At 46.4% G+C, this 25,706-nt stretch overlaps 2 protein-coding genes across 2 annotated transcripts; one reads left to right on the top strand and one right to left on the bottom strand.

Moving 5' to 3' along the window:
* The first annotated feature begins 5,625 nt into the window (after positions 1-5,625).
* Positions 5,626-6,518, top strand: PERCC1 (proline and glutamate rich with coiled coil 1). The gene has a single exon (XM_053470633.1). It carries the CDS (start codon positions 5,626-5,628, stop codon positions 6,427-6,429), a length of 804 nt encoding a protein of 267 aa, XP_053326608.1. The 3' UTR covers positions 6,430-6,518.
* Positions 6,519-8,419: 1,901 nt separating this feature from the next.
* CLCN7 (chloride voltage-gated channel 7) lies at positions 8,420-25,706 on the bottom strand. Its single transcript, XM_053471665.1, has 25 exons — positions 25,531-25,706; positions 22,961-23,026; positions 22,764-22,835; positions 22,586-22,651; positions 22,187-22,319; positions 21,964-22,073; positions 21,770-21,850; positions 21,606-21,668; positions 16,122-16,205; positions 15,781-15,874; positions 15,393-15,457; positions 14,178-14,294; positions 13,524-13,578; positions 13,003-13,063; positions 12,468-12,606; positions 12,079-12,172; positions 11,819-11,985; positions 11,637-11,688; positions 11,251-11,378; positions 11,089-11,174; positions 10,592-10,724; positions 10,053-10,112; positions 9,707-9,883; positions 9,526-9,606; positions 8,420-9,170 (listed from the first exon to the last, which is right to left on the bottom strand). Exons 1-25 carry the CDS (start codon positions 25,636-25,638, stop codon positions 9,084-9,086), a joined length of 2,379 nt encoding a protein of 792 aa, XP_053327640.1. The 5' UTR covers positions 25,639-25,706; the 3' UTR covers positions 8,420-9,083.

Genomic DNA, 25,706 nt, shown 5'->3' on the forward strand with positions numbered 1-25,706 from the left:
TTTGTGAGAATGATATCTCTGTGTATCCAGAAACTGATCCCAAAGTCCCTACGCTTAACTTCTAACCTTCAGATAAAGATAAGGAGAGATGCAGGGAGAGAAAGCGCTCAGCCAGCTAACACTCCTCGTGGAGACAAGAATCTTCATTGATTTCCCGCGTTAATTAAAACAGACAAATTGTTTTTTTGCTTACGAGAGACAATGGATGTCCTCATCATTGAGGAAAAAGGATATGATGTCATTAGTTAATTTCAAATAAGTGATAGTGAGGGAGGAGAGAAGGGGGGGGGCATTAAAATACATAAAGAGGTTTAACAAAGTACAGGAGGGAAGATTATTCCAAAGGAGGAGAGAAGTTACAACAAGAGACCGGAATCTAACACTAGAGGATCAGAGACTGAGATGGGATGGAAGAAAGATTTACTTTACTGAGAGGGTGGTAGATAAGTGGAACAGCCTCCCAGCAGAAGTGGTAGAGGGTAATACAGTGAGGGTATTAAACATGCATGGGATAGACATACGGCTCCTGAATCTAAGACGAGACCAACGACTGATTAAGGTTTGAGTCTTTACAGCAGGAAAAAAATGGGCAGACTAGATGGGGGCCGATCTGCTGGCAAAGTCTGTTTCTGTGTTTATCGGATACAGAAGCTCTAGTGTCTGTCTCCATCATGCAGGGCCTGTCCACATCTTCTTGCAGGAAATGGTTAATTAATGTGTAAACTCCTGATTTAGTGAATACACCCCTTAATCTATTTGATGTAAACACAAAGTGTTAAAAAAAAAAAAAAAAAGAAAGAAAAGTGAGTCCTTTAAGTGCGCCTCGGCATTGAAACACGCATACACCTGGCATGGAAATGGTTAACCTCCCACCGTCCCCACAACCTCAGAGTTTGGATTTTACCCCCATCGTCTGTTTTTTTTTTTTATCCCCAGCCCCTAATGGTCAAAAACATCTTTTATTTAGAATTATGTCACCGCTTTCTACGATCTGAACCAATAATAATCCCTGCAAATCAACAACAAAACATCTAGATTGCAAGCTCTTTGAGCAAGGCTCTGCTTAACATTTGTTTCTATAAGTAACTCTTGTTATCTGCTGCTTGTTATGTTCTGTTGACTCGTTGTACAGCGCTGCAGAATATGATGGCGCTATATAAATTAGTAATAATGATCTAACTTGGGAGGGCGAATCGCTTGCCTCGATGATGTCGCCCCAGAAAAGTGAAACGTGGCGGCTGGAGACCGGGGGGGGGGGCTGGGAGTTCAAAAGGTTCAGCAAACTGCGGACTTATTCGTTATCACAAAGCCGGTGATTGATGAGACAATCGGTACCCAGGAGAAAAAAAGACACAAAAAGCCCAGATACACAAATCTTTAACTACACAAAGCAGATAAACGGTCACAATGGGGCAGTTGGGGGGCTTTGGGGCAATTTCAGCCGTATCACTAATTCTTTAATGATTGGAGGGAAACCTCTGCTGCCTCAAAGTGAATTGTTTAGAAACCTAAAATCTGTCAGCAGATCGGCCCCATCCGGCCCCCGTCTAGTCGCCCGTTTCTCCTGCTGTAAAGACTCAAACCTTAATCAGTCGTTGGTCTCATCTTAGATTCAGGAGCCGTATGTCTATCCCATGCATGTTTAATACCCTCACTGTATTACCCTCTACCACTTCTGCTCGGAGGCTGTTCCACTTATCCACCACCTTAGCAGCAATTATGAAGTTAGAATATTTATACGTCCCTCACTAATTTAGGAGCCAATTAACTTCTTTGCAAGCCAAGTTCGGCACAGACTGAAATCTAAATGGTAAATAGAAAATAGCCCACTGAGGCGCACGCGGAGGAAACGGTCAATTTCCCCACAAAACCAAAAAAAAAATAGACAAAAGGTGTCGGTTTCTCCGTTATCTGAAGGTAAACTGTATGAAAGCTTCCCTAATGGCCATCTAATGGTTACCGCAAATCAGCAGTGCTTGTGTGCTTAATGGCGCATGTAATTCATTGGAGCTCGGCTTAAGTGCTAACATATTGGGCCTATTGATTTTTATGCCGTAAAATCAATAAGGGGAGAGCGAGGAGGAGGGGGGAGAGGCGCGTGTTAATAAACTAAGCTTTAGGGTCCTTTAAAAGTTTCTGGGCAACCGACACGACAGATCCGACCACCGGTGTCGCCGGCTGATAAGGGACGGAGCTGACGTCCTCCGAGCAGAGACAGAGACACGGAAAAAAAACCGTGCAGGACAGCAGATGCTGAGACATATGTCTGTCTTCGCGTGTCGTGTGCTCTTAAGATAAACGACATTTATTTATATAACCTCATTTTTCTTTCTTTTTTTTTTATACATTTTTTACTCAATATAAGGTTCATTTTAACGTTACAGCACAATGGGGTTTTTTTCCGCCCCACGCTGCGGAACAACATCAGAGTTTTATCGTATCGTGATTGGGGTATTTCGGTTTATTAATGGTGTAGTCAGAGGAGCCCAGAAAACATCAGCGTAAAGGGTTAACGGATGTTATTAAAAACGGCACCAATATTAAACTTAGACATTGTTACCGTACCACTTAACAATTTTTATTATTTAACTGAGGAGGAAACGCTGAAATTACCATAAATATCAGAAATACCTTTAACTTTTAAGATTTTTCTTCAAATCCAGCCATTTAGGAGAAAAATAATTTTGAAGGATGTAATTAACTTTTTCATTGTTTTTAAGATTTATTATTATTTTTAATATTATTATTATTTTAATATTATTATTTGTTATTATTTAATGGTGGGGTTTAAGCAGAGGGTTGAGCAACAGACTTTGCCATAGTGGCTTACAGATAAATGGATTAAGTAGCCCCTCCCCTGAGGATCCTTTTCTAGCCTATATATATGAATATTGTATAGTGTTAAACATCTATAAATACTATTTTTATGTTAATAGTCCTGAATAAAAAAAAAGAACCTTTTTTTCTCTTGTTTCTTACCCTAAATACTCTTACCCTAAGCCCTCAAAATATATATATTTTGTTATTTTATTAATACAGGGCAGTATATAAAAAAATATATATAATAAAAAAAAATACATTTGGTATTTGTTTTCAAATATGGCATCAAGGCTCGTTATTGCTCCATGCGGTTGTTTCAGGGGCTCTAGGCATGATTCCAATCATTCTGCACGCGTGTTCCGGATAACATACTATTACATACGGCCGAGGAATGGACAAATACATGCGTCTAAAATTTGGTAAACAGTTTTTATCCGGTCAGTTAACGAAACAAATATTCTATTTTATTATTATTATTATTATTATTATTATTATTATTATTATTATTATTATTATTATTACTTTCTCTCTCATTGGCTGCTTTTTGGGTTTTTTTATATATATCGAGCGCCGTACCTTCCCTCATTGCCAGCAAGATGTCTCTATCAATATTGACTGTTTGTCAAGCATGATGTCCTTTCAAAGATGCCTACTCCAGAAGTCAAAATAGCATGAAATGTAATTTTCCACCTATTTGTCAGGGGCTGGTTAAACGCGAGATGGCCGGCGCTGATAAGAGAGCGCGAGTGCGAGCGCCGAGCGCAGCCGGGCATCTGTGGCGAACAACTTAATAGCAGAAATGGCAGGGACGCCACTTGAAAATCCCCTGGCAGAGTGACCATTAAGTTAAAAGCCGCCATCCGTTCCAATTTGCTCCGCTCTCCCGTGCTCCCTGGTTGCTGGGCGCTAAAACAAATCCAGCGTCTGTTTGCCAAGTCGACGGCTACAGCGCTCCCATCAAATATTTGTCAACCTTCCCTATAAATACAGGGACAGCACAGGTAGAACGCAGCTCGCCGGACACTTCTCTGCCACGCAAGGTATTTCTGTCCTTTTTTTGGGGGAAAAAATATAATTTTAAGGAAATTTAGAATATGAAGGAAAAGGCAGCTGTAAATATGTTCACTTTATATTATTATGAAATATTACATGCAATAATATGATTTATATATTGTATTGTAATATGTTATATTTAAAAAAATATAAATATCATTTATTTGTTACAGTTTATTTAAATGTGTTGCTTTTAACTAAAATATCTCCTTTTTACATGCAATTACACATTTTTTATGCCATTTATAAAAGTATTTTTAGCTATTTTTAAAATTGTATTATAAAACACTCATGTAATAATATATATATACATATATATATTCTACATATTATGTTTTGTTTTTTTTTTAAATATTAAGTGTTATTTTTTCAGGAAGGATTTAATTCCAGTTTATTTTTAATTCTCCGCCTTTTAGTCTGAGGCTCCTGTTTCTCAAAAGCCGCAGCGACAACGATTTATTAATATTTAAATAAAATATCGCTGTTTTATTAAACGTACTTAAAATATTAATATGGCCAGTTCATTTTACCGTGTCTAAATTGTGTTACTAGAAAATAGACATTTTTTTTCTCATGAAGTTGGAATTTCTTTTCGGAGAGATAAGAAGTAAAAGAGTTTACTATTTAAAAAATAAAGCAGTTCCGAAGTTTACTTAATGGAATGGTGATCTAATACAATAAGATTTCCCAGTATATATATATATATATATTTATTTTATTATTATTATTTTTAATTATTAGACTAATGTTTTGGGGAAAAAAGAAAAAAACTGCATTAGCGTAACCAGATATATTAGGAAGTTCCCCCAAATTCTGGTGAACAGTAACTTTAAGGAAACTGTTGTTTTTTATTATTATTATTATTATTATTGTTATTTTTAGTAATCTTTGCAGCCTTGTTTCAAATAATTTTTGACAGCGCTATGCATAATGCTTGAGCGATGATAGAAGATTAGTTCTATTCACGCTAGCCTTTACTGCTTCTGCTGGGAGGCTGTTCCACTTATCTACCACCCTTTCAGTAAAATAAAACTTTCTTCCATCCCATCTCAGTCTCTCTAGTGTTAGATTCCGCTCTCTTGTTGTAACTTCTCTCCTCCTTTGGAATAAATTCCCTCCTGCACTTTATTAACCCCTTTATGTGTTTATACGTCTCTCCCGTCCCCTCTCTCTTCTCTCCCCCGAGCCGGACACGTTGAGATCCCTCAGTTTTTCCAGATAATTTGTGTCCTGCAGACCGTTCCCCGCCGACCGGTTACCTTCTCTATTGTAACAGCAGGTCTTTTTATCGAGTTTGACTCCGTAACGCGGCATCGCTGGGAGAAGCTGCACCTAAACAAACAACGTAAAGCCTTTCTTACTGGATGCTTTCCTGTTTATTGAGACAATAGCGTTATCTCATTTAGAGATACGGATCAGGCTTTCCTTGTTGGATTTTCCCCTGTTTTAGTCTTTAACTTTCTGCTGAAAGTACCGAGAGGATGGTAGATAAGTGAAACTGCCTCCCAGCCGAAGTGGTAGAGGGTAATACAGTGAGGGTATTAAACATGCATGGGATAGACATACGGCTCATGAATCTAAGAATCTTTGGGGGCCGCTAGAAGCTGCACATTTGCTGCCCCCACCTATAGGCGCCCACCGTTATCGCGGAACATTTAAAATAACGTTAAGAACCCAATTATCTGACTCGTTAGCGGAACGTTTCATTTTACATGCCCCCTTTTCTTTATCCTAGTGTGCCCATTGGTAGCCATGGCAACAGGAGTCGTACGAAACCTCTCCGAATTCAAGCTGCCTCCGTTCTTCCAGACGCCGTTTTTCCATCCATCGCTTCACCACGACCTCGACTTCCAAGACTCCTCAGAGGACGACGACGAGTTCCTGGAAGAAGACGAGGTTGAGGAGCTGGCGGAGGTGGACCCTCCATCCAACACGTCCAACGAAGAGACCGCCGACAGCCAAGCCAGGGCCGACGAGAGCGAGAGCGAAATGACGATACAGCTTTTAAAGTTTTCCGAGCTGATAAACTCCGACATTCAAAGGTACTTCGGACAGAAGAACAAAGAAGACGACCCGGATTCTTGTAACATTTACGAGGACTTCCACACGCCATGCCTCTCGGGGCAGGAGATGTACTATCAGGATCTCATGAAGATGGCACACAGCAGGCACCACGATAAGGGCGACTCCTTCAGCCCTCTCACCCCTCCGACGGAATTAGACCACAAGATACTCAAAACAATCTGCAACAAAGAAGACCCCAAGAAGCTGGGGCCGCTGAGCGAGCTCTTTGACTTCGGTCTCCGCAGATACACAAGGCAGAGGGCTGCGGGCGGCAGCAGGGGGCAGAGACTGGATAAGAAGTACGGGCATATCGTGCCCATGCACAGGAGGCTCTTACCCCAGTCCTTCTGGAGAGAACCCTCGCCTGCCCCGTCTTGCATCCTAAACACGAACACCCCCGACTTCAGTGATCTTCTGGAAAACTGGACCTCCGATGCCGGTCAGGAGATGCAGCTGAACAGCAGGGACCTTGTGAGTGAATTCAGCAGGTAGCAGGGCGCCAAACACCGATGATAAATAGGATTGCGGGGGCTGTGGTGTAAGCAGGCGTTTGGGTAACAGTCCCATCGTAAAGCCTTCTGAGGATGGAGTCGTCTACCAAAGCATGATACGGACTTAGTCACAATGTCACGGCTTTCAGAGCTGAATCATGCAATAACGTGTCCCTACACAGCCACACGTGTGCCGAGGACACTGGGAACCAAACCAGGGGGCTCCATCGCTTCCCTCCGGCTTCATAAAGACCACTCGACCTTAAAGCCAGCGGGCCAAGCTCTCCCTCTCTCACCTGATCACAGCCAGGAGAGGCGATCTATATCTATCTTATTATAAAAGATAAGATAAGATTATAAAAAAAAAAAAAGAATACTTAGATGGCCAGGATTGGGGGGAAAATTTTAACTTGCTTAGATATTTAAGAAATATTCCCTGCAGATTTCCACAGAAAGGATCTGGGGGGGGGGGGGGAGTTACTTTGACAGCAAATAACTGTCCGCGTCCCGCACCTCGGCTCCGAAACCGACACAAGTTTCAATCTACTGAGAAAACACAACAGATGTATATAAAAAAACCCCGAAACATTGTAGAACTATATATATATATTTTTGTTAACATTACGGACCGCAGAATAAAAATGTGTATTTTACATAACTTTATAAATGTGTTACTGCATGGAGTGCCGGACGAGCTCCGTGTTTAAAACCCCTCACTGTATTACCCCCTACCACCTCTGCTGGGAGGCTGTTCCACTTTTTTTTTTTTTTAGTTTAAACCCAGGGGTTGTATGGAGGGGCACTAAAGAAATACCGCATCCGGGTGCCACTAATCCTCTGCTTCAGCGCATGCGCCCCTCGTGGCACCAGAACGTTCTCCTGCAAACCATATCCTATCCGACCGGGAGCGTCGCCCCAGACATCACCTCTGACGATACGATCGTTTCTGACAGTCCCGGCTGATAAACGAACGCAGGGAACACAATCCTATCTTATCAGGTTCCTTTAATCTGTAGCCAAACATTTTTTGGTCACAATTCACTTCCAAGTGAACCCAACAGATTTCCATAGTTTGACGTTTACCAAATAGTTAAAAATTCACATCGTATGGAGTCTAAACCGATGGGGGGGGGGGATTACACTCAAGATGCGGGAATGAAAACGGGAAAAACCTCCAACCCTTTATTTAGTGAATATTACCCTAGAGTTCTCGCTTGAATGTGTAACGGAAATGATTGTAAAACGTTGGGGGGGGGTTGTTTCCAAAATTTTATCAAGGGGTAAAACAAAGCAAAACCTTAAATAAGAGAATCTGTAGAATTTTCTCCGCTCCACAAACTTTATTGGTAACTCCTTAAAGAAAATACAAGATGCAGACATTTAATCCAACAACCCAGGGTTACAAACGGATTGCGCACAGATAAAAAGGGGTTAAAATAATAAAAAAATCTAGAAGAAAAAAAACGCATAGCTGGAGAGCTTTTAAAAATATACAGACGGCAACCAGACAGTGATTTACAAATAATAATAAAACATGGCGGATCTCTGCAGATGCCCGGCTGGGATTCCTACCCCGAGGCACCGGGGCAGCTTGGTCCAAGACGCAGTTAAAGTACCATTTCTACCGTCACAGCACACCCTAGTGGTCATGTAACTGTACTGCGGACAGCATCAGTATAGTAACACTGTATTCCAGAAAGCAAGGGGTTAATGCTTTTCCAAACGTAACAAGCAGAGTATTTAAAAAGTAGTTGATACAGGCATGGGGGTCGCAGCAAAAGTACAGCGGTAATGTGAGATATTTGGTATACAGCGGTGTCAGGTGTCTATATATCCCAGCGCACCCCGACCTCCCTCTTCCTGATTGGAGGCTCATATATCACATGGGCAGGAAACAGGAGGAAGAGTGCCCAGAAAGCCCAAAGCCTCGCAACACTAACGCCGAAATCTTTACTACGTTAAAGCAGCCATTGGCTACAGAAAACACGACATGCCGGCTCTATTTTAACACTTTGTTCCCCAGGTGTTCTATTAGCTCGCGCATGTGAGTGGTGTATCCTAATAACAGAGTTACGCTGTGATTGGGTATTCCAGAGTAGCTTCTGTGCCACCTGCCAATTAAAAACAACTAAATTGGAATAATTTAGTAAATTTGATTCAAAGAGCAAAAGAAAGAACAGTAAACAAAGCGTGTGGACCCCCAATAGTCTGTTACAGCTATCTTATGTATTTATACTTCTTTCTAAAATTCACACAAGAAAAAAAGCAAAAAAAAGTTAACAGAAACTCCACTTTCTGACTAATGTATATGAATAAGATATGGAATTTTTTTTTTTTTATAAAATTTGGGATCCAGCAGGTTATCGGTCACTCGAAGGAGGGAACTCGGAAACTACAAGAAAGTCTATAATCGTTTATAACGAGAGGAGCGTCGTAGCAGCCAGAACCGGATTCAAGTACCGTAATCATTAACCCCTTCGATGGCAGACGTGCAAGGAACAAACGGCTCTAGAAGTCAAAACTCCTGCAACACCTCGGCCCAATGGAGTGAAGCTTCGCGCAGACCTTAGTGTGTGGGGGGGGCCATAAAAATGGCAGTGCAATCCTAGAACAGGGTCCATTCCAAGAAGAGGGGGTGAAATCATCCCGATACGTTCACGTCTGCGCCAGAGATAACTCCTCTAAGCCGTTCTTTCCTATCCGGTAGCGAGCGAGGTCCTTCCTCGTCACCAAGCCAACCACCTGTCACAGAAAAGAAAATTAAATAAAAAACACAGAAAAACTAAAAAAAAATAATAAATCTTATTGGATAAAAATAAAAGAAAATGTGACTATAGCCGGAGACTTCTAAAAACCCTTAAAATGGTTGAAATAACAAAATTATCCCGAAAAAAAAGGGCTGGTGCGTTGGCATCACAGCCAGGCGGCGGCTTGTAGTGTCACAGAAGGACTGTCACAGCCGGACACGAGGACAAATATCCCAACAGAACTCTGGATCTCCACAAAATGCCCCAGGCATCGCGGGGAAAAGTAATTAATTGCCCCCCTCCCCAGGGTAAAAGACTTGCAAGTGGGTGCCGGCCACATAGGAACTTACTCTGTTGCGATTGTCCACCACGACCAAGTGCCTCAGGCCGAGGGCACGGAATAATCGGAAGACTCTCGGCAGAGACGCTTCCTGCGACAAACAAAGAAGACACTTAACATTCTACCGGTCATCGGCACGAAGCCTCTCCCCGGCGCGACTCCCGGGCTTCAGGGGGTAAACGCTCGGCTACCTGCGGGACCGTGTACGGCGTCGGGTTCATGAACTCCGTCAGATCCATCAGACACTCGCGCTCGTCCTGCGACACGTGGATGGACTGGATGGGAGGGAAGCGGGGGTAGGCGTCCCGGAAATCTTTCAGCGTCAGACGCCCCTGTATTACGCTGAGATTTTCCCTCTCGACGAACACCTACGGGAGAGCGGAGGAAAGGCGAAGAAAGTGAGTGGAGGTTCGGGGTAATTAATTAAGCTTTCATCCGAGTCCTCGGCACCGGCGGCCAGAGTTCTCTGTCATTGTTTTATTAGCCAGATTTGGCAGAATTTTCTACATAGAAGCTGCAGCTTCCTTACGTTCTTACCTTGTGTTTGAGGAGAACGATCAGCTGGGATCGGAGGATTAACCCGCAGAGCCGGTGCGGCTGCAGAGAAACAAAGTCTGGATTAAAAACGAGTGAGAAGTTCGTGAAGATTTCGTCTAATCGGCAGCGGCCATTTTTTTAGATCATTACAGGGTAAGCTTCCGGCACCAGGGCCACAGGCCGGTTCGGCACTCGCACTCATCTCATTGCATGTGGCTTATGGAGTTGGGGAAGGAGTTTGCTCTCAATATGGGAATAATCAAAAATGGATGACTGAAGCTCATTTAACTTCTGCATCACGAAGGACAAACCCTAGCGAGCTTCACTGGCCCTGCATAATGTATAGTTACATCAGCAAGGCTTCTTCAAAGTCTTACACAGTGAATTATTCATCACACGGGGCCAGTTCAGTCCTTCTTGCCGGAGAAACCCGACAGCGTTGGTCCTCCATAAAGAATGGTGAAGTGACAGAGCCAGGACCAAGGCCGGCGGACCCCCTACTTCCATTCCCATCGTGGTTTCAAGGTGGTCCTCCTCACCTGCCCAGCTTCCCCATTATTTTCAACCACAGGAAAGCCATTATGGTTGGACGTCGCGTTGCTCAAAAGGTCTACGACGATGCCAACTTTCTCTCGCCGTTTCAGGCAGGTGACAGGAGAGCTCATCACCTCCCTGCGGGAAATACACCAAAAAAAAAAGAATTACGGAAACAAAGCTACAGCGAGAACCATCATCATCCAAAGGAAAACCATCATTAATCCAACATAATTGTCTCATTTACTCTGGGTTTTTTAAATTATATTTTTGTTGAGGGCCGGCCTATTTACCCTCAAAATAAGAGCTTGCAGTCGCACAGAATGAACACAAGAGGGCAGAATAACCCCGAATACTTTACACCCCAAATGACTGGTTCTGTATATTCTAGAGAAAAAATACGGATATCTCCAGAAATCTATAAATATATCGGCAGCGAATCACAGCGGCTTCTGAACCCCCGGATTCCAGGCGGGCGAGAATCGGGTCGGTTTTTACCCACCTGGCAGTGAGCGAGTGCGACGTGACCGGGGGCTCCCAGTGTAAGAACGGGACACTTTGGAGCTTTATGTGAAGATCATAGAGACCCTGAAACGGGAGGAAGATATTTAAACGTATAGACAGACCCATCGCTGTCAGCGAGGTCGCTCAGGGACCCCCTTACCTCGATAAAGAAGTCTCCCACGATCTTAGCGGTGATCAGGACCAGCATGATTGGGAAGCCGTAGGTGACGTTTCCAGTGGCTTCCACCATGATGACCGTGAGGCTCAGTGTCATTCTTACTATTCCACCTGAGAAGAAGCAGACAAGCAGCTAGACCACAAGAACTGAATCCAAAAGCCTGAACATGCGCAGAGTAAGGCGGGTGAACTTCTTGGTTTGGGGTATAAAGGGGGTGATTTTCTACCTGATGGGGCATTATGCAGCTCGTCAGACGTCCAGCCTAATCCAAGACAATTTAATCTATCGCTATGAGCCACGCTGCTCTAAAAACGGGCACGGCGGGATGCCACGACCCCCGGGGCAGAGTCACCGCTCCCTGTACTCACCAAGCTGCGCTGCGGCCCCCATGAGCGCATACTTCCCAGGATCGGCCCACACCTTCAAGACACAAAAAAACAATTAATACTTGTACAGGAGTAGCCCATCTCTAAGTCTAGTAAGTACGTTGAACACACAATTTATTGATTTATTATTTTTTTTGGGGGGGCCCCTGGGTCCAGCCACGTACGGAGTTAGGAATATACGTGAGGAAGATCCCGAAAAGCCGTCCCCAGGCGGCTCCCAGCAGCAGGGACGGGATGAAGACCCCGGCAGACACGGTTAATCCGTACGTCCAGCAGGCCAGGAAGAAATACAGGAGCGTGAAGGAACCCAGGGTCTGCGGTTTGAAGGTCCCTACAGACAAGCAGGAAAAGACAGGGTTAAAATGGAGCCGGGAACGGCATCACTCCCCAAATAATATACTGAAAGGGAAGGGTTAAAGCCGACCTGGAGGATCGTGGAAGAGGCTGCGCACGCTTCTCTCCGGGGTGTTGAAAAACGCAGACGCCATCGCGTTATACTCCCCATCGGAACAGAACAGCTACAGGGACAAAACGGGAACATAGAATTAAACATTAGATCGGCCCCCATATCTAGTCGCCCGTTTCTCCTGCCGTAAAGAAATCTTAATCAGTCGTTGGTCTCGTCTGAGATTCGGGAGCCGTATGTCTATCCCCTCACTGTATTACCATCTACCACCTCTGCTGGGAGACTGTTCCATTTAGATAGACATATGTGAATGCATTTAGTTTGTGTTCGGGGACTCCTGATTGGTCACTGCATTTATACAGAGCTCCATGTAATGATGAACTTTCTTGCTCTTTAAACTTCTTTACCTGCAGCGGGTACTCCACGGCCCCCTCGCGCAGCGACTGGCAGTCAGCAGAATAGTAAATCAGGACAAATGCAACGGTGGCGGTAACAGCGGCCACCAACATGGCTTCCATCACCTGCAGGTAACGGCGGTGGAGATATCTGGGGGGCGACAGAGAGGAGATGAAGCGGAAGAAAAAATGGGGTATGATGGGGGGGAGGGGGTTTAGAGAGGTCACCAAGAATCCCAGCATAATATTCCGCATCCCGAGCAAGAGACGGGAGACAGGACGACCCCCCCCCTCTAAAAAGCTTGGCTTTGCTGGAAGCGAAACGCGCCGGATATTCCAGAACAGGAAGTGTGGAATCGACACCAATTCCCCCGTCACTGATGAGAAAATAAGCTGTTTTCTGCCCCCCTCCCTTAATGTTTAAACCAGGAAGATGGGAGAAGCAGAATATGCTATTATTGACATAAAGGCCGCGTTCCGATTCATTCTCCCCGGGACCGGACGCCGTGACCTGATCTCAGACACACGGCAACAGACGGAGAATTACCGTATCCGGAACATAGTCAGCCAATTGTTCAGGGCGTTGAATAAAGCCCCCAGCATCCCGCCTGCACAGGGGAGAAAAAAGTAATCAATGAGACGCGCAGAGCGCCCACAGCATCCCCCGCTAACAGCCGGCCGATCCGAAGTCATAAAGTAATTACTGAATGAATGCAAAATGTATATTTTCTGCTTCAGGTATAGGGTACCTGTACTGGCTCCGCCCTCTGGCGACAGCCCCATATGCAAATGACTGCTCATTTTAGCTGTTCATTTGCACATGGAGTTGTGTGGACTCAAAAGGGGCGGAGACCAGTACATGTCAATCATTCTTTCGATCCGCGCATCTGCTTGCGTTCCTGAGATGCTAAACCTGGATTTTTTCTCCCAAATAGATTCTGGGAACCCTCCTTGTTACCCTGCCCCCATCCAAACAGACATTCAGGAGCCGTATGTCTATCCCTCACTGTATTACCCTCTACCACTTCTGCTGGGAGGCTGTCCCCATTTGTCTATCTAACCTCTTACCTATTGCCCCCATGCAGATGAATATCGGGAGTTCAAAGTATTTGTAGCTATTCTCCTGCAAGACAGAGACAAGAATTACACCAAAAAAGGAAAAAAATAAGTTATAAAATATTAAATATTATTTTATTAAACAAATCCAGATCTGCCCCAAAACAGAGGGGATTTATGGGATTATTTTCACAGGCGTCAATAACCGCATCTGCCCTAAAATGACCTAACATGAGATATCAGGCCTAAAAATACGTTCCAAATAATGAAAAACTCTGAATAAATCATTTTTTGGCTCGAATGCCAGGTCTCAGTAACCTCTGCATGATAGAAGCAGATCTAAATTGGATCCATTCACCGGAGGAGAGGGTTACAAGCCCAGGGCATTACCGCGGGGGCCATGGGACCGGCTCGTGACTATACACGGTGTCTCACATCAATGTAGGATATTAACAGGAATTTTAAGTATAAAGAACACGGAATTGGCTTTTAATCCGGGATTCATTTGGAAAGGGGCGGCTAACGGGCCGGGGAACTCTCTGCATGACACACAGAGGACTCCTGTGTCCTAAAGCAGACGGAGGGGATCTTACAGCCGAAACACAGAACCGGCCGGCAGATCGGCCCCATACGGCCCTCCTACCAGAAAAAAACCCCATCACTCACATCCGTGTCAAACCTCCCGAAGTTGATGAGACCCGGGTTAGAAAGGTCTCCCGGCTTCCGGTTGTAAATACTCAGGACGAAGTTCAACGTGAAGGTCGAGATCATAGAAGCGAAGAACTGAAAAGGAAGAGGAGATGAGCTCCGGGGACAAAAAAATCAAAAGACAAGTCGGACTATTATTACCGTAAACAGAAAACAAAAACTGTCTGCGCTTCTTACCCTAATAAAGTTGGCAACAAATATATAAATGAGAGGTTTTGTGACTAGCTTAGCGCACCGACATTTTTTCTTTTACCGTATACAGCGCTGGGGGGTTATATTACTGTATACAGCGCTGGGGGTTATATTACTGTATACAGCGCTGGGGGTTATATTACTGTATACAGCGCTGGGGGTTATATTACTGTATACAGCGCTGGGGGTTATATTACTGTATACAGCGCTGGGGATTATATTACTGTATACAGCGCTGGGGATTATATTACTGTATACAGCGCTGGGGGTTATATTACTGTATACAGTGCTGGGGGTTATATTACTGTATACAGCGCTGGGGGATTATATTACTGTATACAGCGCTGGGGGGTTATATTACTGTATACAGCGCTGGGGGTTATATTACTGTATACAGCGCTGGGGGTTATATTACTGTATACAGCGCTGGGGGTTATATTACTGTATACAGCGCTCTGTGTTTTTAGCACACACGGCACATACTGTGGATCCCCGGACGCAGATTTCCACCGGTTACTGTATCGTGTGGGGGAAGGGCAGAGTAAAGTAGCGGGTGAGCTCAGGACAGAGGGCGACATCCCGGCCGTATTGATCCTCCTCCTGGTTTTGCCTCCAGAACTAAACTCAGACCCGAGTACAGTTCAAAACGGGGCTCACTGTAAAGGAAACGCATGCGCTTCGCGGGGCCACAAATGCCCCCCAGGCTGTTTTTCTACGAAATGGTACACAATGTTTTAGTACAGATCCCCGTTTATTCAAACAGAGGTCCGTTCCTAGTTTCATTTTTAAATGCATTCAGAGTTCATGTTGCGAGGCGCATTTTACTGCATGCAACGAGGTGCAGGCGTTCTTTAGTTATTGGAGTTAGAAATAGGATAAAAGCAACAAAATAAATAAAAAAGTACAACTCCCACCACCATCAGGGATGCAGCGCCGGTTGCCCCCGTAGCCAGCGGGCGGAAAGGAACGGACGGCACTTACTATCCTCCATGTCAGCAGCTGGTTCCAGAACGAGGCGCCCTCCTCCAAGCTGAAGAGCACGCCACCTGTAACACGGAGAACACGGAGTCACGCACACGTTAACACGGGAACACAGGATGGGTGCTGATCACGCGATTATAGGAGTGAGAAGCGAGAGAGAATATTAAGGATAATTTACAGCGAATTTAATTAACAAAACAGGAAAATGGGCAAATTTGAGTAATTATCCAAACAGAAGGGTCGGCGGAGTCTGGAGTTACCGCTCCGGCCTGATCACAAACCACGGTCACTCAAACTCACATCTCTGCCGGCCGCGCTAGATTTAGGCGGATAACGCAGGGATTCACGTGCTTTTTGCAAATAAAAAAAACAAAAATTCAGAACTGACCAACCGGAGCACCGAAGGCCGCCGACACGCCGGCCGCGGCCCCCGCCGACACGAAGTCTCGCTTTTCTGTGTCTCTGCGGAAATATTCAAAGATCTGCAAAATATGGGGAAAAAAAAAAGTGAACTTCTGGGTCCATAAAACAAAAACCCAAACCTTCACTTACCGGCCGCACTCAAACGTTTAAAGACAGAGAGCGCGGCCGACACGGGGCTTCGAAAAACGAGACCGAGGGGGGGTCCGATAAGCCTGACGCAAAGCGGGAACCGACCCACGATCACTAAATTCATTAAAATGATCTATAACTTTGCGATTTAAGAGATGATCGGTTTCTCGGACTGACCTTGAAGTCTCTCTTGAGAGAGGTCGACCGCCCCTGAGAAATGCCGGCTGCGATGACCGCCCCGGAGTGAATCATCGGACCTTCCTGAGATCAGAGAACAGGAGGAGACGTTACAAGCGACGGCCATTCCAGCTTCTCAGAAATACAAGCGTGAAAGAGCAACAAACAGATTAAAGCTTTAAGGGTTTTGTAAAAAAAAACCAAAAAAAATGGAAATTTTTACTCACCGTAAATTCCTTTTTCCTTAATACAGTGGCAGTACGCTGGGTAATGTTCTTTTCTCGGGACAAGATCTAAAGAATGAAACAAACAATTAAGTGCCCCGGAACCCCTCCTCCTTACCCATAAAAACCAGGGCGAAACCGGAGGAAGACAGTAAGTAACAAGACAGACACCAAATCGCTTGCCAAACATAATTTATTATATAAGGGAGGGAAACTGGTACTGCCACTGTATTAAGGAAAAAGGAATTTACGGTGAGTAAAAATTTCCATTTTTCCCAACATACAGTGGCAGTACGCTGGGATGTAGCAAGATCCCAGAAATGGGGGGGCCATATCAGGAGACCACCGCCTGGAGCACCTTACGCCCAAAATCCGCCGCAGAGGAGGAAAAGATGTCTAGCCGATAATGGTGCACGAAAGTGGAAAACGAGGACCAGGTAGCAGCCCTACAAATGTCCTCAGGAGAAGCCGCAGCTTTTTCAGCCCAGGAGGCCGCCATAGCCCGAGTAGAATGTGCCCTGATGGGCCATTGTAGAGCGAGACCACTAGCGTGGTAAGCCATGCGGATGGCGTCCACCAGCCAACGAGAAATAGAAGCTTTAGAAACTGCTGACCCGGCCGACCGTCCAAAGTATTTGATGAAAAGCTGGTCTGAAGAACGGATGGAGGAGGTACGAGCAATATAAATTTCCAAAGCTCTCTTGACATCTAACGTGTGCCAAATCAATTCATCCGGAGAGGAAGGACACGGAAAAAAAGTAGGAAGGACCAAGGGCTGACAAATACTGGACCGGGAAATGACCTTAGGAAGAAAAGAAGGCTTAACATGGAGAACAACTTTATCTTCATGAAAAATCGTAAACTCCGGAGAGGATGAAAGCGCCTGGATTTCCCCAACTCTCCTAGCCGATGTAATAGCCACTAAAAAAACTGTTTTCAGCGACAGAAACTTCATGGATACCTCCTCCAGAGGTTCAAAGGGAGCTGAACACAATGCTCGAAGTACAATGGCAAGATCCCACGATGGAAACAAGGACCTCCTAGGAGGACGGCGAATAGTAGCGGCCTTAAAAAAACGTCTAATAAGCACGTGAGAGGCCAGATCTGAAAGAAAAAAATGACTAAGGGCCGAGATCTGCCCTTTAAGGGTCGAGACACTAAGGCCCAAAGTCAAACCTTCCTGTAAGAAAGAAATGACGGAATTGATGGCAGGAGGAAAAATGGGAATGTGCCTAGTGGTGCACCATCGAAGGAACTTGGTCCATACCCGAAAATAAATCTTGGACGTCGAACTCCGGACAGAAGTTAACAGAAAGTCTGCGACGTCCTCGTCCAAACCCTGGTCACTCAAGATCAGCCTTGCAACAGCCAGGCTGTCAAACGGAACATCTGAAGAAGTTCCAGGCGAAGGTCGACGTTCTCGAGAAGATGTGGAGAAATCGGCAGCTCCCAAAAGGTGATGGTCAACTGCCGGAGGAGGACAAACCAACCCCTGTTGGGCCAGTATGGAAGGATGGCCAAGACCCTGGCTTTGTCGTGTCGGATTTTCAGCAGAACTCGAGGAATCAATGCCACCGGCGGGAAGATGTAGGCTAACCGGAAATTCCACACCATGGAAAGACCGTCCAAAAAGTGCGGAAGATCCCATCGGTTGAGGGACGCGAATACCGGGACCTTGCGGTTCTTGCGAGTCGCCATCAAATCCACTTCCGGAAGACCGAAGCGTGACACCAGAGTGGAGAAGGTTTGAGGGGTCAAAGACCATTCTGTCTGTGACCATCTTGCTCTGCTTAAATCGTCCGCGATTAAATTGTAGCGACCTCTGATGTGCGTTGCCGAAATGTCCGTTAAATGAAGTTGGGCCCACTCCATAATAACTGCGCACAGGATCTGAAGACTCCGGATCCGCGTGCCGCCCTGCTTGTTGATATATGCGACGGCCGCTGCGTTGTCTGATTGGATCTTGACAGCTTGACCCTCTATCAACGAACTGAAGGCCAGGAGAGCCTGAAGAATTGCTTTTAGCTCTAGGAAATTTGAAGAGCGGACAGCATCTACTGGAGCCCAATCTCCTCTTCGAAAAAGGGAGCCCACATGGGCTCCCCATCCTCGGGCGGAGGCATCCGTGGTGATAATAATCCAATTTCTGGGACAGAAAGAGAGTCCTCTGGCGAGATGGGACGACTGCTTCCACCAATTCAACTGGGAGAGAACCTGGCTGCTTATAGCGAAGGATGTTTCCAGATCTTCTTCTTGCCTGGACCAGTTTGAGAGGATCTGCCATTGCAAGGGACGAAGTTGACACCTTGCCCAAGGAACCGCCGGGATGGCAGAGGTGAGAAGACCCAGAATGCTCATAGCCTTCCTGACAGAGCAAATTGGATTTCTTTGCAGCGACGAGATCTCTTGTTTTATCTTGAGGCGCTTGGAACGCGGAAGATAAACGCAAAGGGACATTGAGTCCACCAAAAACCCCAGAAAAAGCGTCCTGGAAGAGGGAATGAGGCAAGATTTTTTCTTGTTGATTAACCATCCGTGGATTTCCAGAAACTTCATAGTAACGGAAAGGTCTGACAAAAGCTTCTCCCGGGAGGCCGCCATGATCAGCCAATCGTCCAGGTAAGGAATTATCGAGATACCTTGTTCTCTGAGATGAGCCGTCAATGGACAAAGGATCTTTGTAAAAACTCTTGGGGCTGATGCTAGACCGAAAGGAAGGGCCTTGAACTGGAAATGATGCACCCTGTGATTGACGCGCAAAGCAAACCTCAGAAACTTTCTGGACGCTTCGGCAATCGGTACATGAAGATAAGCGTCTTTCAGGTCTAAGGTGACCATCAAATCTCCCTTCTTTAGCACCTGAGTGACTGAGGTGATATTCTCCATCCGGAAATGCTGGTAGGGGATACAGCGGTTTACTGACTTCAGGTCTAGAACCGGACGAAAGGAGCCATCCGGCTTTGGTACCAGAAACAACCGGGAATACACTCCTTGAAATCTTTGGTGAACGGGCACCGTCTCTATCACCGCTTTTCCCAGAAGCTTCATGCTTTCGGAAAAGAGAGACAAATTTTTTCGTTCTAAAGGGTAGGACGAAATCAGGAAGTGGTGGACCGGAGGCCGAAAGAACTCTATCCTGTAACCTTCCGAAATAATTTGACGAACCCACGGATTTTGCGTGGTCTGTTCCCAGGATAGGCTGAAGTGACGAAGACGTCCTCCCACCTTGCAGTCAGAACTTTCTTTTATCCTGCTTTTTCGGCCGATCTTGGAATTTTTTATCTCCAAATGGCCCACGAAAATTCTGAGATCTGGAGGATTGGAAGACGGGTCTCGGGTTCCTATAAGGATATCTACGGTTCCACCTTGGCCTACGATCCTGAGGCAAAGCTCTTTTAGTATCTGAAATCTGTTTAATAAGATCCTCCAACGGAGCACCAAACAACTTCTTACCCTCTAAAGGTAAGTCACAAAGCGCAGATTTAGAAGCTGAATCCGCCGTCCAGGACCGTAACCAAATGGCCCTGCGTGATACAGATGACAAGGCCATGTTCTTGGCTGATAGCTTAAGAGATTCCTGCGCTGAATCCACAAAAAAATCGTTGGAAAGCCTTAAATTCTTCAACAGCTTAGTAATCTCTGAATCAGCATCATCAGCAAGACGATCCTGCAAAAGTTGAAGCCACATGTGCTGGGCCCTAGCCACTGCAGCACTAGACACTGCCACCTTGCATTGAGCTCCTGCCGCCTGGAACACCCGCCTGCAAGAAGTCTCCGCTCTCCTGTCCATAGGGTCTTTGAGCCCGGACACTTCACCGATGGGGAGAGTAGTCTTTTTGGAGAGCTGGGCCACCTGTACGTCCACTTTGGGGGGATCTTCCCAAGAATATTCCCCTTGAAGCTTGAACAACTGCTTAAAGCGTTTAGAAATGAAGGCTCTTTTTTCAGGGTGCTTCCATTCCCTGGCGATAAGGTCATCCACTTTAGGGAGTACCGGAAAACCTTTAACCTTCCCCACATCTCCTACTAGGAGCATACGAGTCACCTCCTTGGTGAACTTACGGAGATCCTGGGAGGGGAAAACCATCTCTTCCTCTGAACTATCACTAGAAGAACTAGAGGACCGGGAGACCTCACCCGAGGAAAGGTCTGAATGAGATGAAGACCTGGATCTCTTGCGTTTGTGCGTGGAATCCAACTTGACTCTCTCCTGAGATTGAGCTGCCGAGAATTGAAATGCCTCAAAAGTTTGAGCTAAATTTTCCTGGAACCACCCGAGGAAGGATTGAAGGTCTTTGCGCTTTTCAGCAGCAAGCTGTTCAGCAGAGCAGGCATTGCACACCTTTTTCCTGCAGCCATCAGGCAGTGGAGTAGCACATTCAGCACAAGACAAATGCTTAGCTTTGGAAGTGGCCTTTTTGGGAGCGGAAGGAGGTCTTTTATCCTTATCCGGATTTTCTGACGGTAACGGACTAGACATCTGAAGAAAAATAAAAATATTTTATATTAAAAGTTTTTTTTTTTTTTTTTTTTTTTTTTAGGAGGGAAGAGGATAGGAAAGAGTCAAGATAAAGAAAATATCTTACCCTAACCTCCTCTGAACCGTGTGGGGGGGCTGGTGACACGGCTGCACTGTACTGACGAAAGCTCCAGCAGTCAGACAGGCAAAGCGCTTAAATGCAATTTTAAAATTGCCGCCCTCCGGAAGATCCGATTCGCGCATGCTCAGTAGCGCGATCGGATCTTCAGTGGAACGCAACGACACCCGGGCGTGCGTTCCACCCAAACCGCGCATGCTCCCACTTCCTTGCTCAGATAAGGAAGACGCCATTACATCCTCCGTAACGCGGACCGCTACGGAGGGAAGCCTCTCTCTGCTCACCACCCGGGGAGCAATCGGAGGCAACGGAGACCCCCAGGCAGCAACCCGTGTGCCTCACCAGCTGCCGGACTCCTGTCCGGATAGATGAAACACCCGTCCGGACCGACGAAAGACCTGTCCGTCCCTGCAAGGGACAAGAAAAGAACTGTCTTCCTCCGGTTTCGCCCTGGTTTTTATGGGTAAGGAGGAGGGGTTCCGGGGCACTTAATTGTTTGTTTCATTCTTTAGATCTTGTCCCGAGAAAAGAACATTACCCAGCGTACTGCCACTGTATGTTGGGAAAAAAAGGGGGCAAAGGTAAAGCAAGCGGTTGGAGGGGCAACTGAGGGCAAAGGTGAAACGAGACGGCGACTTCCTATTTGAACAAATACGACTCACCTTTCCAACGGCAAGCCCCCCGGCAACCGACAGTATAACCCCGGCGACCTTCACCATCAGGGTCTGCGGGAGGAACAGGGAAATTAAATATTTACTGAAAATCTGCACAATTTTTCATAAAAACAAGATTTATTTTTTTTTATATATTTTTTTGATTACTGTACCTTGAGTCTCACTACGTGGGGAATTTTGACTCCATTTAGAAAGCATTTAATTTGCGGGATTCCGCTGCCGGCCGCCACCGGCTGGAAGACAGAACGAAAGACAAATTGATCGAGAGTTTATTAAAGACAACTTATGATTAAATACATATTTATCTCTATAGTGTCTAAAAATAAAAAAAACCTAAAAAACTCACTTCCACGTACGCGACCAGCAGCGAGCCAATCAGGATGAACCCTGCATTGAGCGTCGCCCACAGCAGCAGCGAGAACGAGAGACCCCCTTTCTCTGTGAATTTGTCAATATCTTAAAAAGTTTCTGTTAAAGACACAACCGGAGCGGATTGGGGGAGGGGGAGCGGAGCGGGGGTTTAAAGGCTGATGGCGGATGCTGGGAATTGCAGTCCATCGGAAGGATACTGTCTTTAATGACTTGGTATTTGAGGCCGGCCAGTTTCTCCACCATGATGTCGATGAAGCAGGCGATGAGTCCGGTCAATATCCCGATCATGCCGCAGATCACCCAGCGCTTCACCTCCACGGTGCGAAAAGCCTAGGGAAAAAAACAATGAGCCCGCCGGCAGATCGGCCCCATCCGGCCCCCGTCTAGTCTCCCGTTTCTCCTGCTGTAACGACTCAAACCTTAATCAGTCGTTGGTCTCGTCTTAGATTCAGGAGCCGTATGCCTATCCCATGCATGTTTAATCCCCTCACTGTATTACCCTCTGCCACCTCTGCTGGGAGGCTGTTCCACTTATCTACCACCCACTCAGTATTTAGAGGACGCAAGCGACGTCTGGTGACAATAATCTCACTCACAGCATGGTTTATCCTTCGTTCTTCTTCCATAAACAACTGGTTTTCGCTATTGTCATAATCCAGGCTCTGAAAACACACGAAAAACAGAAATTTCACTGTTTTTCCTTTTAAACAAACAACATAATCGGCGTCTCCCACTGAAACGCGCCGGGCGTAGGTCGTGGCGCTCGGGGCTCACCTCATATTTGAGTGACAGGAGGTTCTCGCTGTGCGTGACTTCTTTCACGATGTTTGTGGAAAGTTCTGTTTCCTGCCGAGAACAGAAAAATCTGATTATTTGTTTAATTACGGAGGGCGGTGATTACGTGATTTCGACGTTAAAGGTATTTTCTGACGGCCGTGTTAGAATTAAGCCGTTTAGTCGCTGTGACCCACCAATTCTTGGTTCTCGTCTTCAAGATCCACCGTGCTGAGCTGTCCGATCCGCACGAGGCTGGAGTACTGGAGAGAGAGAGGAGACAATAGGGGTCATTCATAGCACTCTCGAAGGGTTAACAAGCCGGACGCACGGGGTTCAGTCACGAGTCATCCTCTGAAACCCACTTTTAACCCTTCGCAGTAACAGAACCAAGCAACCAACCCGCGGGCAGCCCGACAGCATCCGGCGCCAGCCACAAAACTCGCTGAGCCTTCACGATCAGTACGTTTGTTTTTTTATCTAAATGATAATATTTTTTCTCAATCTGTTTTGAAACCATGATTTCTGCGTAAAGATAAAAACTTCCTCTAGAACGCCTTGGGGCTCCTCGTTAACCGTTTGTGGTCCCGTCACTACACAGATTTCAGATTTCATGCTTTTCTCTCAGCACCGCCGCAGGTTCGGCCGCTTTAGGACTTTTAGCACATTTAGCGATCATAAAAAGGGAACGATCTACTAAAAGAGGAAGCGAGATCTGATATCGCGTCAAGCGTTTCTTTAAGAAACAGGAAAAAATAAATAAAGTCAATTTACTTGGAAAAGGGAGACGCTGTAATGTGTTATATTTATACTGCTCCGAGCCGGACTTCGGACACCAGACTGAGCCCAACGTCAGGCGGCTGCATGGAAAGCCGGAGGATCGTCGCAATACACGGCTTGCGCAATAACTATATATTTAAGTAAAGTGGGAGATCCCCTTAAGAGATCATCAGCCAGCGATTTACTCCAATCTGCTCCAAACCGAAACCATCCCGAGTCCGTCTCGCTCTCCCTTCTTCCTGTTTTTGATCCAAAAGAAAACCCAATTAATCTACTTTTTTCCCTGATTTTGCCACTATGGGGGGGAAATTCTTCTTCACTCCATACGGCGATCGGATTCCTCGTTGGATGGAGAAGCTGTAAAATATGACTGTTTATTCCGTCGTTTATACCCCTGTATGTTCTGCTTTTACCCCTTTTGGAGGCATCCGGTGTGTCTGATAGACCCCACTCTCTGGGCGGGGATTCCGTACATTTACTGCCCTCACTGTAAAGAATCCCCTACTTTGTTGCGAATGAAGTCTCCGCTCTTCCCGTCTCTCGTTCTTTGTACATTTCTGTTAATGAACGGGTCGCCGGGGTGAAATATTTATAAACCGTAAAAGAGGAAATATCTCATATGCAGAAATATTATAAACAGATGGCAGGTCGGGGGGGGTTGGGGATCAGAAACACAGACGTGGCGGCTATAGCCCCCCTTAGAATGTCAGCCCCCGTGAGCCGGACCCTCGCCATCGCATAAACGCACTTAAATGGTTAAACTCCGTGTCCAGCCAAAAGCGCATGATATGGAAGAACACGTTACATGAAACAAGGCTACTTCTTGGAAAACAAGCGACGGCAGCCATGACCGGCGGTCACATGACTGCGGCGTCTGCACACTGTAATAATGAGACACTCCTGACATACCCCTCCCCCCCCGGGACCCCCAACACGCCCCACGCAGCCATCAAACCAGCTGATCACCGCACTGCAGACAGCTGCGGATGATGGGATCTGCTGTCCTATGGCTGGAAAGCGGCAGCGCAGACAGACACGGCCCCCCCGGCAGATAAAAGGTTAACCTTCCTCCACTGGCTAACGTGAAACGCGCCGGGAATGCTGTAGGGGCAGATTGCGAAATCACAAAGCACAGCCGCCGCTCGGGGGGTGTAACTGAACAAGTTCCCGGGTCCTAACGCTCCCCCAGCATGGAACGGGTTAACATTAAATGAATGCTTATAGGTCCAACGCGGAGCGTAAGGCTTCCCGCGGGGCGCGTTGGGTAACGCCAGAGGCGCCCATTTACATTGTGATTTTTGGAGCAAAAAAAAAATAAAAAAAACGGCACCAGAACAGAATAAAGGTTTGGGGGAAGAAATATAAATGACACAATATCTGCCTCCTGTCACAGGTGGGGGTCTCGCTGTATAATCCCGGGGAGGGGGGAGGGGTTTGAGGGGGTCTGATAAACGATTTTGCGATTCACTCTGACAGTTCAAAGAACGTTCTCTGGCTGAATGGATCGTTTCTTCTCCTTATCAGCCGAGCGGCCGCATCCGAGACAATCGCTTAACCGATCGGCACAAACCATCTACTGAAGCATTCATCGCGGCCAGCCCTGACAGGCGGCGGATTTACCCCATCAGACAAGGACCTCAAGATTAGTCTATTGACTGCGACTAATGCAGCGCTGAAAATAATATTACAGAATCTCAGCTCTGATAAGTTATGCGGTTTAATGCTAGAGATCGGCGCGATGCCTGCCTGCCTGCCCAGGGCTCCAGCTCTCCCCTGCCTGCCTGCCCAGGGCTCCAGCTCTCCCCTGTCTATCTGCCCCGGGTTTTGGAGGCTGCTCGGCCGTTGCACTCTCCTTGTCTCACATCTTTCTGCCCCTTCTTTTACCTCACATACCCCAAGTTTTCCACTCCCCACTAACTTTTCACTACCTCCCCATTACCCCGGGTGTCTGTAGCCCACGTCCCGTGTCTCCCTCCCTCTGCCCCACCTGTCTGGCAGGCTGCGCTCCCGCGGTGCCGGTGCCGTTGAGCAGCGGGGTGCTCTCCCCGTCCTCCTCCCGGCCGGACCAGGATACTTTCTTGGAGACATCGGCCATGTCTGCGCCGAGAGCCCGAGCTTCTCACTCCTGGTTCCTCACACACTGTTTGGGCACGTGATCCACGT

The sequence above is a fragment of the Spea bombifrons genome, chromosome 7 (assembly GCF_027358695.1).
Source record: "Spea bombifrons isolate aSpeBom1 chromosome 7, aSpeBom1.2.pri, whole genome shotgun sequence".
NCBI classification, from domain to species: Eukaryota; Metazoa; Chordata; class Amphibia; order Anura; family Pelobatidae; genus Spea; species Spea bombifrons.

Bases quoted from the DNA above. Each gene is read 5' to 3' on its own strand.
- PERCC1 (XM_053470633.1), top strand. From the start codon at position 5,626: ATGGCAACAGGAGTCGTACGAAACCTCTCCGAATTCAAGCTGCCTCCG.
- CLCN7 (XM_053471665.1), bottom strand. From the start codon at position 25,638: ATGGCCGATGTCTCCAAGAAAGTATCCTGGTCCGGCCGGGAGGAGGAC. The intron at 21,669-21,769 runs GTACAGTAATCA...TTCCTCCCGCAG, and splicing joins CCCACGTAGTGAGACTCAAG to ACCCTGATGGTGAAGGTCGC. The intron at 9,171-9,525 runs GTAAGTTCCTAT...TTTCTGTGACAG, and splicing joins TGGTGGACAATCGCAACAGA to GTGGTTGGCTTGGTGACGAG.